The sequence below is a fragment of the Camelus ferus genome, chromosome 10, assembly GCF_009834535.1.
Source record: "Camelus ferus isolate YT-003-E chromosome 10, BCGSAC_Cfer_1.0, whole genome shotgun sequence".
In the NCBI taxonomy this organism is placed as follows: domain Eukaryota; kingdom Metazoa; phylum Chordata; class Mammalia; order Artiodactyla; family Camelidae; genus Camelus; species Camelus ferus.
The window spans coordinates 34,445,384-34,461,075 of NC_045705.1; the positions used below are offsets into that span (position 1 = coordinate 34,445,384).

The window sequence follows — 15,692 nt, forward strand, 5'->3', positions numbered from 1 at the left end:
TTTTTTTTTTTTTTTTGCTTAAACAGTTTTTGTTTGATGGAGGTGCTGGGGATTGAACCCAGAACCTCGTGCGTGCTAAGCACATCTCTAGCCCTGAGCTATACCCCACCACCATATAGCCCTTACTTTTAAAAGATGCCTCATCTGAGCAGTGTGCTTCCTTCCCCTGGGAGATCAATGTGAACCCCAAGAGGTGCATGCTACTTGAAGACAGTAGGGAGGAAAGCTTGAGAACCACAGATGATTTTATGAGGTTCGGAAGGGACAGCCATGAAAGGCTTGGGGAGGGCTTCCCACAGGGCAGGGCAGACTACTGGGCAAAAGTGTTATAAACTTTTAGAAGCAAGCTCTCGATTTTGATAACAACCTTAGAGTTTAACAAAGTATTTGCATTATAGTGTATAAATTTCAAGGCTTTTTCTACATATTTTTTAGGACTATTCTATAGTTTGGTTTTTACTTCTTTTGCCAAAAATAGAGCAGACCCTTGAAATGTATAGGTTTAACATTTATATATGCAGAGGGCCCTGATGGGTGTATTGATTTATAATGTTGCTGAATCATAATTTTGAATCATGAGTGGGACAGACTCCTTGGGATCCAGATCCCAACCCATCAAGTCACAGTAGCCCATTAAAGGATTGAAGGAGGGATTATTGAAATGTCTCAGGAGAATTTGACGGCCCCTATCGGAGGAAATCACATACTATGTGGTTTTCAAGATTGCAGAATGCAGCTCTCACCAGTGTCAAGGGTCTACTACAGTGGTTTTTAGCTTGCTAGAAAAAAAAAACATTGCTGAAACTTAACAAGAAGCCCGATAATGGGAATCGAGCAAGTGACTTTAGCAGGTAAGTGGCCTTCCCCAGAACCAGGCCAGAACTTGATAACATAGCTAATTTTGTGGGCATGAGTCTTGAATCTAGGAGCCAGGAGGCTGACCTTCAAGAATGGGCCTTCCTTCAGGTGGGACTCCCAAAATGGTATTATCCACATTAACAAGCTTCTTGGAAACAGAAAAATGCATTTCTGGGTGATGTTTATAACCCAGGAGGAAATGACTTGGCTACCGGCTGCCTTCCAACCCAGTTTCACACAGAACACAAGGTTGTAAAGGTCACAAACTCTGGGGTTAAACAAACTCAGCTTTGAATTCCAACACTGTGACTAACCTATCAGCCATGTGACCTTGAGTGAATTTATTCAAATTAGGCAATTTTTTGAAAGCCTTTCTTCATATTCAACATGACGACTGTAACATTCGTCTCTTAAAATGGTTTAAGTGGAAGCCAATGTTCAGAGCGCCAATCTCAGCCCTCCAGACATGGAAGCAGATGCTCAGAGGATATGGCCTCCCCCCACAACCAGGGCAGGAATTGGCACCTGCCCTCATCTGAGGCCTCTCCAGGCCCCTTTGACTACTTTGCCCACCTTCTTCCCTCCCTTAACGTTAGAGAGAACTTAAACAAGCATTTTTGCTGTCCTTCTCTCCAGGCTCTTCAAATCAATACTCAGTTGGTTACGCTGTACACCAGAAATTGACACAACATTGGAAACTGACTATATTTCAATAAAACTGAAAAAAAAAAAAAAAGTACAGCGCCCAAACATACACATACCTTCTTATGGAAGGAAATTTAAATTACTGGGGGAGAATACATTATTCAGTAAACAGTAAAAAAAATACTCAGTTGCTTATTTGAAAATACAGCATTTGAATCCCTACATGGAATAGCTAAGATTCTGAGATTCTAAATGGGCAAGAGAAATTAAATTCAAAACTTTTATTTTTTTGAGGTGAAAACAGGCCCAGTATCAAAAACACTAGAAAATACTGCCCTAAGCCAAGGTGGGACACTGATGACGCTCCACTGCAGCATCACAGGCTGTTAAAGCCGCTCTTCTGTTCACGGGCCCTCCAGAATGTTGCTGAGAGGTCAAAATCTGGAAATCCATGCCCAGGTTTTCTTTCAATTTCCCCGAGAACAATTCTCCCTTGAGCCAATCCTCCCCTTCCTCCCACCACCTCCTACCTGGTAGAAAGGACTCAGACACACCATATGACTTTTTAAAAATTATTTAATTTAGTAGTTTTCTTGGAAAAAAAACAATAAGGCAAAAAAACCGAAAATATATATAGTTTTGTTTCGTTTTCATGTGACTTTATTTCACCTGAAGGACTCGAAGCTTCTTCCATTAGCAGGAATCTGACTGGGGAATCAGGATGGAAATGTAGTGCAGATGGTGGGGGAAGGAAGCGGGTGGGGGGAAATAAAGCAGGGAGTTCCCACTCTGTCTAAAGCCCCCTGATTAGGTCATTGCTGTTCTGGGCCTCCTGGAAAAGAAGTCCCGGCATAATGCTTTGCTTATGGAAAATCAGGTTCTTAGCAGGAAATTCCCCAGGAGTTGCCCCTGTCTCAAGTTTCAGCACAGCTGGGACGGGAGGGCCGGTGGGAAGGAATGAGGACTCATCTACCCAGTACAAATGCAATCTCCCTGCAGGGATGGCTTCCTCTGGAATGATACTTCCCCTGAGGACCCACCTGGGCTGAGGCTCAGCAGTTAAGGAACAGAAACAAAAAGACACTAACAAAAAGCATACAAGGAAGGCACCTCAATTTGTGATCCTCAACCAAGGGTGGGTGGCACAGGGGTCAGATTTCTGAACCAGACAACTTAAAACAACCACAGGACAAAACAGGAAGGAGACCAGGGCCCAACAGGAGCAGTTCTCTCGCCCGCTCCCTGGGACGGTGCTTTTAGCCCCATCTCCCAGGAAGAAGGCTCTTTTGGGAATCAGCTGTATGTGCTGTGATCTGGACAGAGGCAGGCTTAAACTGGAAATTACCCTCCTGACTTTCTACCCATACCCTTCCTAGCAAAAGAAGGAAAAAAGGTAGGAAAGAGGTTAGGATTTCGTTTTCAAGAGTCAGGGAATTAGGAGAGCGAGGTTTAGACAGCCCGTGACACAAACCATGGATCAAGTCCCTGTTCAGTAACTGCTTACGTTTGGAATCTGTCTGCCCCTGACACGTGGAAAGCAAAGGAGACTCCAGTCCACGTCAGTGTGTCTGAGAGAGGCCCAGGGAGACAAGTGATATCAAAAACCAAGATTCTTAATGGGAGGAAGGAAAATCAAACAAAAAAATTAGATTTTTCTCTACATATATATAATATACAGATATTTAACACATTATTCCAGAGGTGGCTCCAGTCCAGGGGGCTTGAGAGATGGTGAAAACTTATTCCAGACAAACTCCTTCTCTCAGGTTCTGAAGGGTCTCGAATAGGACGGGTAATGCTTTGCTCCACACAAACCCAAATTCTGGGCACAAAACCACGTCGGTACTGTGCCGAGGGAGAGAGAAGAAGGGCAGTGAAGGATGGGGGTGAGGAGGGAGGGGGACAGCAAAAGTGGCCAGCAGTCTCTTTCCATCCTGCCTCCTCTTCTCAGAAGTTCTCCGCCTGAGGAAGTCCGTAAAACCCCTCTGCGAGGAGGATCACGAGGACCACGCAGCCCTCCTACCGACCATCCAAGTGGCCCTGGTTGCTGTCAAAGAAGACGGAGAACAGCAGCAGGGGGTTTTACGCGAGTGAAGATAGAAACTTCCAAGAATCTAACTCTGAACGTTCCAGTCTCACGGAACGGTTCTCTCACAAAGTGTTCCAATACCACGGTTTTCTCCACCCGGACACCCCGTTAAATTGACCCCCTTTGGAAACATTTCATAATGTTATGCCCACGAGCATTCACGATGCCTCCTTGCTTAAGCCTTACATGTTTCTTTTTAAAGGAATTTCTAAACTCAGCTCTTGCTCTGAACAGCACCAAAATGCTCCTGACTCGTCATCGTCTGTAGATCTTGGCTGAGCAGGACACTGTAAGGGGGGGTGAGGGAGGGGGGTGAATGACATCATCTTAAACGGGGGCAGAGGGCGAAAGAAGAGCCAAGAGTACTTGACTTTGCAGAAGTGGAACAACACTAACTTTCAGCCACTAACCCTCTCCCTCGCGAACACAGTATCTAGTATGTTGATTTCAGTTTCGATCAGCTAAGGCAACCAGCCAATCACCACCAACGGTGTCTGCTTCTGGTGATTGATTTGGAAAAAATGATTGGTTAAGACAGACAAACCGGAGGAAAGCACGCGGTAAGAGAGTCACCGTTGCCAGCCTTCCCGCGCGTCCTCTGTCCTCTTCTCCTTTGCATCCTCCTCCTTTTGCTACTGCCTTTTCAGAAAATGTCTGGGCACGAGCTCCAGTCCTGTTTCTCTTTACACTCCCAGTATCCTCCCCTATAAATATGGGTTAGCTCCTTGGTGACGGGGTCCTTCTTCCGCTCAAACCACAGAGCCTTGTAGGGATCGTAGGGTGTGCCTAAAGGTAAAGAAAAACTGAGGTTAGAGCTGAAAACACAGCGCCATCCTCCATGCGTCCGGAAACAGAGGGAAAGGCGGGTTCGCTACCATCCTCCGACGCTTTCATAGCTTCCGCTTCTCTCTTCTTTCTGGCGAGTCTCTGTTTTTCCTCCAGGCGCTGCTTCTCAGCATTGGCTTCATCCCAGCGTCCGTTTTCCATCAGTCTCTGGTCGGGCCGTAACCGGCTGTCTGTGGGGGCAGTCCCACTTTCCCAGGCATTCAGAGTGAGAGCGAGCTCTGAGAAGTAGTACATGTTTTCTGCGTTCTTCCTAAAAGTGAAGGATGAGAAAGAGACAGGGTGATGCCAGGGCCTCGACCCTCATTAGTTAAGGAGCAACCACTAAGTTCACTGCCAAGGACGACATCACCAAGGCTGTCCGACCAATGGAAAGACTCGGGGACCATGTAGGGTCCCCTAATTGAGAGACCTGTTCCCCACCCCCTCTCCCCAGGATCACTCAATTTGATAGCTTTCTGGGCCTGTTTTTGCTCAGCTGAAACTGGGAAGAATGAAACATCCTACTAAACAAAACTTTCTTTCTGTTTACTTTGCCTTCTTTTTAACCTCTTTCTTGGATAATCTGGGCTACTACTAAGGACTGAACACATGAAATGACAGGAGACAAATGGCCTCCATCTTCATCTATTTCCAAAGTCCTGTGCGTTACACAGGGGCTGCTAGGCCTTTCGGCTCAGTCGTTCACAGGTAGTAGGCATCGCTCTCCCCTGGCCACTTCTGAATAGCTGTGCTCCAAATTATAGAAAAATATCCTTCTGTCTTTGTATCCTTATCCTGCCTGTATTTGCACTCACTGTGTTATTTTGAGATGTCATACTGCACATGGCAATGTAAAAATAAAAAGTAAAATTTTTATTTAAAAAAAAAATCTCCTGAATCCAATCCAAAGGACCTTTAGAAAGCACCAATTTTTGGCAGACGTGGTCTGAGTGGTCTGCACTTTCTCGGGACAAGGCATGTTACAGCCCCAGTCACACCGGGACAACCTTCTGGTCATCTCTCCGGGTCTTGACTTCCCCTACTCAGTTGCTCACATAATTAAGCGGAAGGCAGGCAGAAATGCCGGCGACTCTGCTCTGAGGCTGAGGTCGCCACCGTACTGGGTGGCAGGCAGACTGCTACTCACGGTAAAGGATTCCGTTTCCACAGCATGACCCGGCTTTCCTCCGCTTCGTGGCCTCGCTGCCGAGCATCGCCCCCATTCTCCCCAACCACGGGCTGTACTTTGAAACAATCCATTTTCTCATCCCACGTCCCCAGAAGGGCAAAGTGAACTCTTCCTGATGGATCTGTCACTTCTCCTGTCACCTACAAGGGTGGAGAGCAGGGCTTTGGAGGATGATGGCATTCACTGTGGGTTAGCTCACCTGACAATTCCAAAAACTAAAGTCCTAGGGTAAAGACAGGTTAAATCCTGCTGTGACAAACACCATGGAGCCATTCAGATTATTTTGTTATATTTTCTTGGGCTGCTTAAGAGAACAGAACCAGGAGCTGGAGGTTTCATTACCATTTTGCTGTATGGGGATTTTTGTTTGATGATGTATGGAGAAAAAGGACCTGACTGTTCCCAGAATTATGTTATGTTCTTCTCTCCAGAGATCAGAGAGCCACAAACAGATTTCTTTACTCCCCCATCAAAACTCACGGCACAGCTCCACTGCAGTGGTAACACAGGGCTCTTGCTCAGATCTCACGGGGGTCAAACTGCCCGTGCCTTCTTCCTGTAACCCTTTCATTAGTCCTTCCTCAGTGTTTCCCATTTGCAATCTCTCTTCGCTCTTAACTTTTACTTTCTAACTTGTCTTTTGCTGACTTTCTCCTTTACCTCTCTTTTTAAAAAATACATACACACACACACACACCCATCCATCCATCCATCCATCCACCTATGCCAGCTCCAAAGGAGTAGCCTTTCTAAGGGATACACACTAAGTGAAAAACGTTTTAATTCCAGCTTCTCTTACCTTTCTTGCCACATCTCGAGAGAAGTAGCTATAAGGAACAAATTTAAGATTGCACTTGTCTCCCGTCTTGTGATTCACAATGTCAATTTCACCAGACTATAAAATGAAAAGAATCATGGGTTTGTTTTATTAAGACCGGATGACTTGCATGAGTGCCAAGCCCCATGCCTCATAATTCTCTACTTTTCAGTCTTACACCCTAGCACTCCCTTGCTTAAGATCCAGGCTATAGCCAAGCTTGAGACACTGGGATTCCTCTGTAAGCCTGGTACTCCAGGCTGGAATCAAGGCCAAATGACCCTTCTTTTCTAAAATTGTGTGTCACATGTTAGGTGGCATAGTTCGACTTCCAGCACATAAACTGATATTCACGTAATAATTTACCTTTCCAAACCAGTCCTCCGCTGGTACCCTTCATGAACTCTGTGCTTAAATTAAAGTATTCTACTCAGTTTCAGGATTACATATGGTGGGCCTTTCTACACGTTATTCATTTCATTTTCTCCTCCCTTCTATCTTGTGAATCCCAAACCACTCTTTAAGACTCAGCTTAATTCCCACATCAGCCTGGAGCCTTTCATGACTGCTCAGACAGTATTCCCTCTCCTTCCTGAATTTACTGCAACCATTATTTTAAGAGCGAACTGACACTGAATTCGGTATTATCGTAGTACATCTCTTACACTCGTCTATTTTCTCAAATATTTTTTAGCGCACACCCATTTGTCACCTATCTCCAGCGATAACTCTCTGAAGGACCATGCCTCATCTGACTTTGCATCCCCAGGGCGTAGCACTTTGCCTGGCCATAAATGCTAGCTAATAACGAAAGGATGGAGGATGGAAGCCATGTTTATTATTTTCTTGTATCCTTCATCGTGCCTAACACAGTCCTAGTAGAGTGGTCACTGAATGAATGTTGTAATTTGTGGTATAGAAACTTGGGGAGGTTAAGGTGGGGCTACTGCCTGGGAGAAACTCCCTAGGCAACTGATATACCTGTGACAGCAGTCTCGGGCCGGTACACATGTCCTAAATACTACAAAGATGGACGTAAGGAGGTACTTTTTGGAACTTTAGAAGCCCTTGGAGAACCTTTCCTCACCTGATCGATCCACAACTTGCCCACGATAATGTTGTGCACTGTTGTGGTAACTTTTTTCCAGGTGTAGTGGTGCCCAGTTGCATGGAAAATACAGTGGATGCTACCTAGAAGCAGAGAGCGTTACGCAAATTAAGTCAAATATTAGTAAGACAGCACCATGCCAGCTAGAAAGAATGATGCATTGATTTCCTTCTATCAATATTTCCTACTTTTAAAAAGAAAACAAGTCAAAGAGGACTTATAATCTTTTTAAATGTTGGAAGCACTCAATTTTTTTCACTTGATTTTCACATTTTTGAATAAAATATAACTCATGATGACAAACATGGACAACTGACACAGCTTGCCAGGGGGTGATATTCTGCAACTGTAGAAACAAAAAGGAAAGCAAAAGCCCCAATCTTTTCACTAACTGTGAAATTTTGTAGCCATACGTGCTGCAAAATTTACAGAACAGGTCAAATCTGTCCCAACATGAGAAGACAAAACTGCACTGCGGAAAAGAGCACACACCGGTAGTTAGTACTGGGGACAAGCCCTGTTGTGAGTAACTGGCTGTGTGACCTTAAGCAAACCACCCGTCTACGACCTTAACAGTAAAAGAGGAGGAGTGGCTGGAGCAGGGGCTTTGGAATCAGACAGAACTGGATTCACTGGCTCCACCACTCATTAGACATGTGAGCCTGTCTGCTGTGTAATAAAGAATTTGTCTGGTCTTTGTCTGTGGTCCCTGGGAGAAAACCTCTAAACCCTTGCGAGTTCCCATGTGATGGCAGTGTCTTTGTTACTCTTGAGGGCCCCGGCAGTTTACGCCAACGAGGTGCCACATGGTGGGCCCCTGGATAGATTACGCCGACCAAACGGCTCAGGAGGACGGCGGACCAGAAAGACCAACCACGTCATTAGGCAGTCGGTGCTTCGGGCTGCCTGATATGGGCTGGACCTGGGCCTCCCAACCTCCTGGGAATGATATTCCCTTCCTTCCAGATTAAGCAATCATGCCCACACCAGGAAACTGCAATAAAATCTCCAGACAGTGAAGCTTGGTGGAGCTTCCAGGCTGTTAAATACACCAATGTGCCAGGCAGGTGCTGTGCTCTGGTTTTCAGGGGGAGAAGGCATGGAAACTCCACGTTCAGGATCCTCCCACACCCCATGCTACGTGTCCCTTCATCTGTGGCTGGTCCTGACTTGTACCCTTTATAGCTCTCAGTAGGGAGTCTTCTCCTGTTCCTATGAGTTAATCTTAAATGAATACCAAACCCAAATCAGTCGTTTGAACAGAGGTGAGTTGAGATTCAAAATTATCAAAAATTCATATATAAATAATGTACAACATTAAATATTAATATTAAAATTAATATCAAATTTTAATATAACACATATATATAAAACTCCAGTAACAGTATAAGTCTAAGCTCCCTCTGTAACGACGAATGACAAGAACACTAAATGTCGTTTTGGTGTGTCTTTCTTGTACAAAGGAGCCTTGATGGCTGATGAGCATAAAAATGGTGACAATGACACTATTAGTAACAACAGCCACTCTGCTGCGAGCACTTGCTGTGTATCAGACACTGTGCTGTGTTCTCTTCACCTGTCACCTCATTTAATTTTCACAACCATCTTCAAAACTTATTTACTCTGGGGGCTGGGGGTAGAGCTCAGCGGTAGAGCATGTGCTTGGTGTGCACGAGGTCCTGGGTTCAATCCCCAGGACCTCCGTTAAGGGGGGGTGGAATTGACTCTGCCTAATTATGTCCTAAATCTCTTGTTCAATAGCTCTCTCACCACCACCGCAGTCTAAGCCACCAGCAGCTCTTGCTGGAATCTCTGTAACAACTTCTGGTCTCCCAGCTTCCACTTTTCCCCCTTCAAGTCTTCAGTTACAGTGATCTGTTTAAAACATGTTGTATCAACTTACCACACTAAAAAAAATCTCTGTTACATCCCACTGCAATTAGAATAAAATTTAACTTCTTTCCCTGGTGTACAAGGCCCTACAAGAGCTGCCCCCCATCTCATCCACCACCACCCCCGCCCCGCCCTCCTCAACTTACTCTGAGCAGCGGCCGTGGCCTTACTGTTTCTCAAGCATGCTAGGCTCGCTCCCCCTCAGACCCCTTATTTTTGGGGTTCTTTCTGGATGGAAAACACTCCCCCAAGTCATCTTTTGGTTTCGTTTCTGTTACCTAGCCTCTGCTCAAAGGGAACCTTTACAGAGAACTTCCTTCACTCCCCTATCCAAGGAAACACACACGCTCGTTCTCCACCATTAACCCCTATCTCCACTTACTCTGTTTTTTCCAACGAACCACCCCATATAAAATGAAATTATTTTCATTTCATTTACTTTTTTGTCTACTTAAGAATGCAAGCTAAATGAGGGCCAAGCGGCTTCTGTTCACCTTTGTATACCCATAATACCTAGAACAGTTTCCGACATATAGTGGGCACTCAGTTATCTGCGGCCCCCAGTGCAGGCACTATCATCTCCTACGTTTGTTTCCTATGGCTGCTGGAACCAATCGCGACACCTCTGTGGCTTAAAATAACAAACCTTATCCTCTTTCTGTTCTGGGGGTCAGAAGTCTAAACTCAAGCTGTCACCAGGGACTCTAGGGGAGAATCCATTTTCTTGTCTTTCCCAGCTTCTAGAGGCCACCTGCATTCTTTGGCTTGTGGTGCCTTCATAGCATCACTCAGACTTCCTGCTTCTGTTGTCACTAACTCTGATCCTCCAGCCTCCCTCTGATAAAACCTTTGTGCATATAGGAGGCCCACGGAATAATCCAGGACTATTTCCCCATCTCCAGAGCCTTAACCACACCTGCAGGTTCCTTTCACTATGTGAAGTAACATATTCACAGGTTCCAGAGATTAGGACGTGAATATATTTGGGGAAGGGGAGGCATTATCCAGCCTACCGCACCCCCATTTTACCAGTGAAGACTCTGAGCTTAGAGAGATCAAATAATTTGCACAAGGTCACACAGCTAGTAAGCACTGGAGCTGAAGTTCAAAATAAGAGCAGAACGTCTGTACCATCCAACACCATAACCCTGTGTCCCACTGTGGACCTGTTGTTCTGCAGTGTCCCTGCCGGCTCACAGGGATAGCGGGAAAACAAAGAACGCCTATGACTGCCTTCCCTCATGTATTATTTGTGTCTTGGAAACCTGACAGTAAGTTCAAGATCTCAAAACCGAGCCATTTAAAATGTGGACAGAAGACAGCCGCTTGCAGGATGGTGGGGTAAGGACATCCACGTGTCTGCTCCTCAGTAATGCCAGCAAGGACACAGCAAAAGTGCCCAGGACACACGTTTTCACAATGCCGGAAATTAACCAAAGGCTTCCAATGATCCAAGAAGCACTTGTTCAGGAAAAAGGGCTGAATCTCGGTAAGAAAAATGAATTTTGAGGCATTTGAACTTGCCCTATCCCCATCCCCACCTCCCGAGCTTGGAAGTAGCCGTGAAAACCAGCAGGCAGTCTAGCAAACAGTGGAGGAAACCGAACAGCCTCAAAAGCTCCAGCCCCAAAGAACAGTCATATCTCACCTCTCTGGTGCCTCCTTGTAAACTCCCACTCACACGGCTTGTCTTTATTTGATCTGACTCGGCACTTGCTCACCTCAAACACCCTTTCCCTGCGGCGATTATCAAAATAATCAGTGGCAATTATTTAACACAACAGCTGCCTGCGGTGGTGATAACTGTTGGAGCTGTTGAAGAAATAATGGCCAAAAATTCCCCAAATTTGATGAAAAACCTTAATCTACACATCCAAGAAGTTCAATGAATGCCAAGTAGGATAAACCCAAAGAGCACCACACAGAAACCCACCATAATCAAACTACTGAAAGACAAAGACAGAGAGAGAATCCTGAAGGCAGTAAGAGAGAATCGTTAATACCCAGGGTAACTGCTACAAAAATAATGTTAAAAAATATAGTAAAAGAAATAACAAGGGAGTTAAAATGGTAAACTCGAAAACCATCTACTTAAGACAAAAGAAGGAACTAACTAAATATTAAATACAGCCGTCCCCTCAAAGGCTAATGTCTGGAAATCCCACTCTTCATATTTCTGTATTCAGTTTCCTGCCAGTATGTCAATTCTTTGTTCACTCTCCCTACAAAGGCTGGGACTTCCTGTTCACTTACATTTCCCAAGCACCTTAGAACGATGCCTAGCATGTGGTAGATACTCAGTATCTAGTAGATGGGGTGACTTGAGATAATACATCCTGGCCGAATACATTTAACCCAAATGGTTAAATACCCATAGGAATGAGACCCTATCAAAGGTATTTTCTTAACTCTAAAAAAACTAGATCCACCACTTCTTCCCTGTTTGTATAGTTATTTACCCCTCAAAGAATTCTAGATTAGTCAAATTACAGAGAAAATGTACAGCACATCACTGGTAATTTAGGTTTATTGTTATTTTTCTTTCTAAATGTATATAATCGTCGCTAGAATTAAATACAAATACTCCATCCTTTCAGAGATCCTCAGGGGGCCTGTGAAATGCTTCTCCATGGATGAAAGTTACAATGCAATGTGACCACCAACACCCTAGTTCTGCAAATTAGGTGTGATCGTCCCAGGGGTTTCCTATCCTTAAGCTGACACTTCTGAAATTATTAGCTTCAAAGATAATTAAGCAATTAGAATCTTATTAATGGTTCTCAGTAAAGATCAAGACCAAAATCACTTAGTCTCCTTTTCATCTAAAGGCCTCTTGCACATTAAGCATGAAATGATAGCGTTAACACTCCAGTTTCTTGTCTTTTAATGTATTACTAACAACCCTGGATTTTCTTCTGGCTAATTTCTGGTGTGCACCTGTACCTGCTACTGGTTTGTGTTTCTGAGAGAAAGGGGGATTTACTAAAGAAGAAGACTACCCTGCAATAACCCAGCACTGTAGCAACGACTCATGAAAGACTCGGACCAGGAAACGGAAAGCCATCAGGACGCAGGCGATCACCAACAGCTCCGTCTCTAGGGAGCTACTAGGTTTCTCTCTACCTACTTTGTGTTTCTTTCTCTGTAGACCAGCATTCACTCTTAGTAAACACACGGCCAAATGTGGCTGCTCTAGTTCAAAAGAGCATCAAGAGGTGGGGTAGACGGTAGAGCTCAGTGGTAGAGCGCATGTTTAGCATGTATGAAGTCCTGGGTTCGATCCCCAGTACCTCCAATAACAAATAAATAAATAAACCTAATTACCATCACCCCCAACCCCGCCAAAAATATAAAGAGTGTCGAGAATCTCCACTACATTTTTTGAATAATGTCATTTCCCCTACAGCATAGACACTCTAACACTGCATATTAGGATTTCTATTCCCAGGCTTGATCTTTCTGATCTTGGTGCAAAATCAACTTGTAATCCAGATTAAGATCTTTTAAAATAAAGTTTCATCTTACCTGGAGTTCAGCTGTTACATAAATGATACCTAACCTCTCCAGTAGAGGTTAGAGAGGGAAGAGAGAGGGAAGAAAGGAGAGGAGAAGGGGGAGGGGCTTCACAAGAAACCTAACCTTGCAGTCACAAGAGTTCTGATTTATAGAGAACCTGACTGCTAGGGCAGTGGGGGAAACAGCACCCACAAAGAGACAGAATTTTAAAAATGCAAGCTAAAATTTTGTTCTAAAATAGTACTTAAAGATGCATTAAATACAGCCAAGAAGACAAAGGATTTATGACTGGATGGGTCCTTAAAGAGTCTCACGCCCCCTCACTCACTTGACAACTAAGACGCGAAATGACCTGCACAAAGCTAGTGGAGAAGGTTCAGGGCCCAGATCAGACCCCCAGGCTCCTGACTCCTGAAGCAGTGACCTCCCCATCATGCCAGCAGGGCTCTCCTTCCCGGAGCACTAATTCTTACAAGATGGTGGCCTTACCGAGGGGCATAATGGAGAGGTATTTGCCTCGAAACTTGCTGGTGATTTTGATTTCCTGACGCAACGTCCAGCCATTTTTGGACTCAGCGTGGTGTGCAGCCGCCGGGGGATGGTGACTCACCTTGAAGAAATCAGCGGTTCACGTTACAAGGGAGAAAGGAGAAGGGAAAAGCTACTGCCTTATGAACTGATGATAAACGCCCCAAATTTCCATTTGACATTTGCACACCCACGGCAGTAGCTGAACACCAGGGCTTCCAGTGCTGAAGTCCTGAAGGAAAAGAAGGCTGTCTGGGATGACAGGGACTGGAATTTTCTGCAAATGTAATACCCAGGGGGCTCAAATGCAAAAGTCATCCCTTTCTTCAAAAAGGAAACAGGTCGCCGTCCCGAGGCCCCTTTACCTGCTCACAGAGGGATCGGTACCCGTTCTCCTCTAATCGGTCCAGCTCAAAGGTCTCCCCAAGGAGTGGGTTGAATGGCTTGCTGGTACGGAAGACAGTAGTGGAGTAGGAGGACACGGTGAAAGCTGCAACATAACAGAGCTGTTCTAGAGAGTTCTCACATTTGGCAGCTCGGTCTAACAGCTCGTGGTATTCCAGGTCTTCAGTAAGGCGCTGAAGCATGGACAAGGGCTCATTAAAGTTCACCTGTCAGGAAAGGAGCAGGTATGAAAACTGTGCCCACACATCTACATGAGACAGCGCTACTGTTTTTTGCAGGTAGAGACACGTATCGAGATGTCAAGATGATAAAGCCAATCACTGGGAAAAGACACGGCCTTTGCTCAGTTGAGCAACACTGAGATCTAATCCAAAAGCAACCTGTTCTCCCTGATCAACTGCTCATGTCGTTGAGCGGTGGAAATCACCATTTTCATCTATTTGACCAACTGTAAGCTCTCAGAGATGGGAACCCGGCCTCTTCAGCTCCCCACTGCATATCCAAGAGCCACTGAGGCCCGGCCCGTAGGGGACTGTCATCAAAATGGGTGCTGAATGAATGCATAAACGAGGAGATGTACTTTAGGGTAAGTATATCCAGAGAGGAAGGAAGATATTTAAATTTTTTGAGGGAGGGAAGAAAGGCTAGTAAATTCTAAGTGCAGGCATGCCCTGATTAGTGGGAAAAACATTACAAAAGTTAACTCCCACTCCTGGACTGGATGATGGCTGAGTCTCAGGTCAGCTCGACATCAGGCCAGGACTCTGAGTTCTTCTCTGAGGCTGGACCTTGTGTTCCTGGACCTGCCGTGCTCATGCTGGGGGCTGAGAGATGGCTGTGAGTGTTCCTGCCTTTCAAGTTTTGAAGCCAACTAAGGTAAAGAGGAAGGGAGCAGGGAACGAGTTATACAGCTGATGGAGAGCTGGACAGCCAAAGAAGATCCCCTGGAGACTGGTGACAGCAAGAAGCCATAAACGCTGGGATGCTGGAGAGACAGAAGCAGTGATGTCACTGTAGCACAGAGCCCAGAGGCATCTGGCAGAAGCTGAACCCTGGGGGTGGGGGGCCTGGCCAGTGAAACCAGAGCCACCCAGCTGCTGCCAGAGCATTGCCCAAGAGAATGCAGCCCTGGGAAGTACCCCGGGGTGTCTCCCTTCCTCCCAGCTTGAAGCTCCTCCTGGCGCCTGGCACACCTGGAGCCCAGCCAGCACCGGCAGACCTGGAAGCCTGAGACACACAGCCCGGAGGGATCGGCTTTCCTATGACACAGCACAGAGCAGGGGGAGGGCGAGGACTAGCTCTGCAGGCAAACAGGCCCAGGGTGGCACGTTCCTTGTCACCATGTCAACCAGAGCTAATGGCAGAGGAGGACGGACAGGTCACCTAGACTTAGGCTCTAAGCGGAACTGCAGTTCTGAGGCTGCAGTTTGCCTTTCCAGCCCACCTCCCCGCCACTCCCTTCAAGGAAGCAGACATGTGGGGCTTCTCTGGGGCCAGGGAACCAACTGGTTTACGTTTTGCCAGTGTGCTTACTCACAGCCTTTTTTGTCTGGAGGTCAATAATTGTCTAACAAAAATCCTACACACTTACATACAAATCTGTCTTCTAAGACCCAGTTAATTAATAACTTCAATATCTGCTTAATGATATGTATGTGCCAGGAACTGGCTGAGCAACAAGGGTGTAGAACCAATATATAAAACAGCCTCTGCCCACGTGGTCTGTGGAGTGGCAGAACCCACCCACTGGTCCATAAACCCCAGGAGGCTGGGAGATGGCCTTCTGTGTTTCTGCGGGCCAAGTACCCGGCTGTGGGCA

At 45.8% G+C, this 15,692-nt stretch overlaps 1 protein-coding gene and 1 non-coding gene across 2 annotated transcripts in view; one reads left to right on the top strand and one right to left on the bottom strand.

Moving 5' to 3' along the window:
* Positions 1–2,061: 2,061 nt before the first annotated feature.
* Positions 2,062–15,692, bottom strand: part of OSBP (oxysterol binding protein) — a 29,184-nt gene continuing 15,553 nt past the window's right edge. The window contains 7 exon segments of the mRNA XM_032488733.1: positions 2,062–4,378; positions 4,468–4,688; positions 5,565–5,746; positions 6,406–6,501; positions 7,511–7,614; positions 13,430–13,550; positions 13,834–14,079. Coding sequence (XP_032344624.1) covers positions 4,236–4,378; positions 4,468–4,688; positions 5,565–5,746; positions 6,406–6,501; positions 7,511–7,614; positions 13,430–13,550; positions 13,834–14,079 — 1,113 coding nt within the window. The 3' untranslated portion in view covers positions 2,062–4,235.
* On the top strand, positions 9,164–9,235 carry TRNAT-GGU. Its single transcript has one exon. It is a non-coding gene; the product is annotated as a tRNA-Thr (tRNA).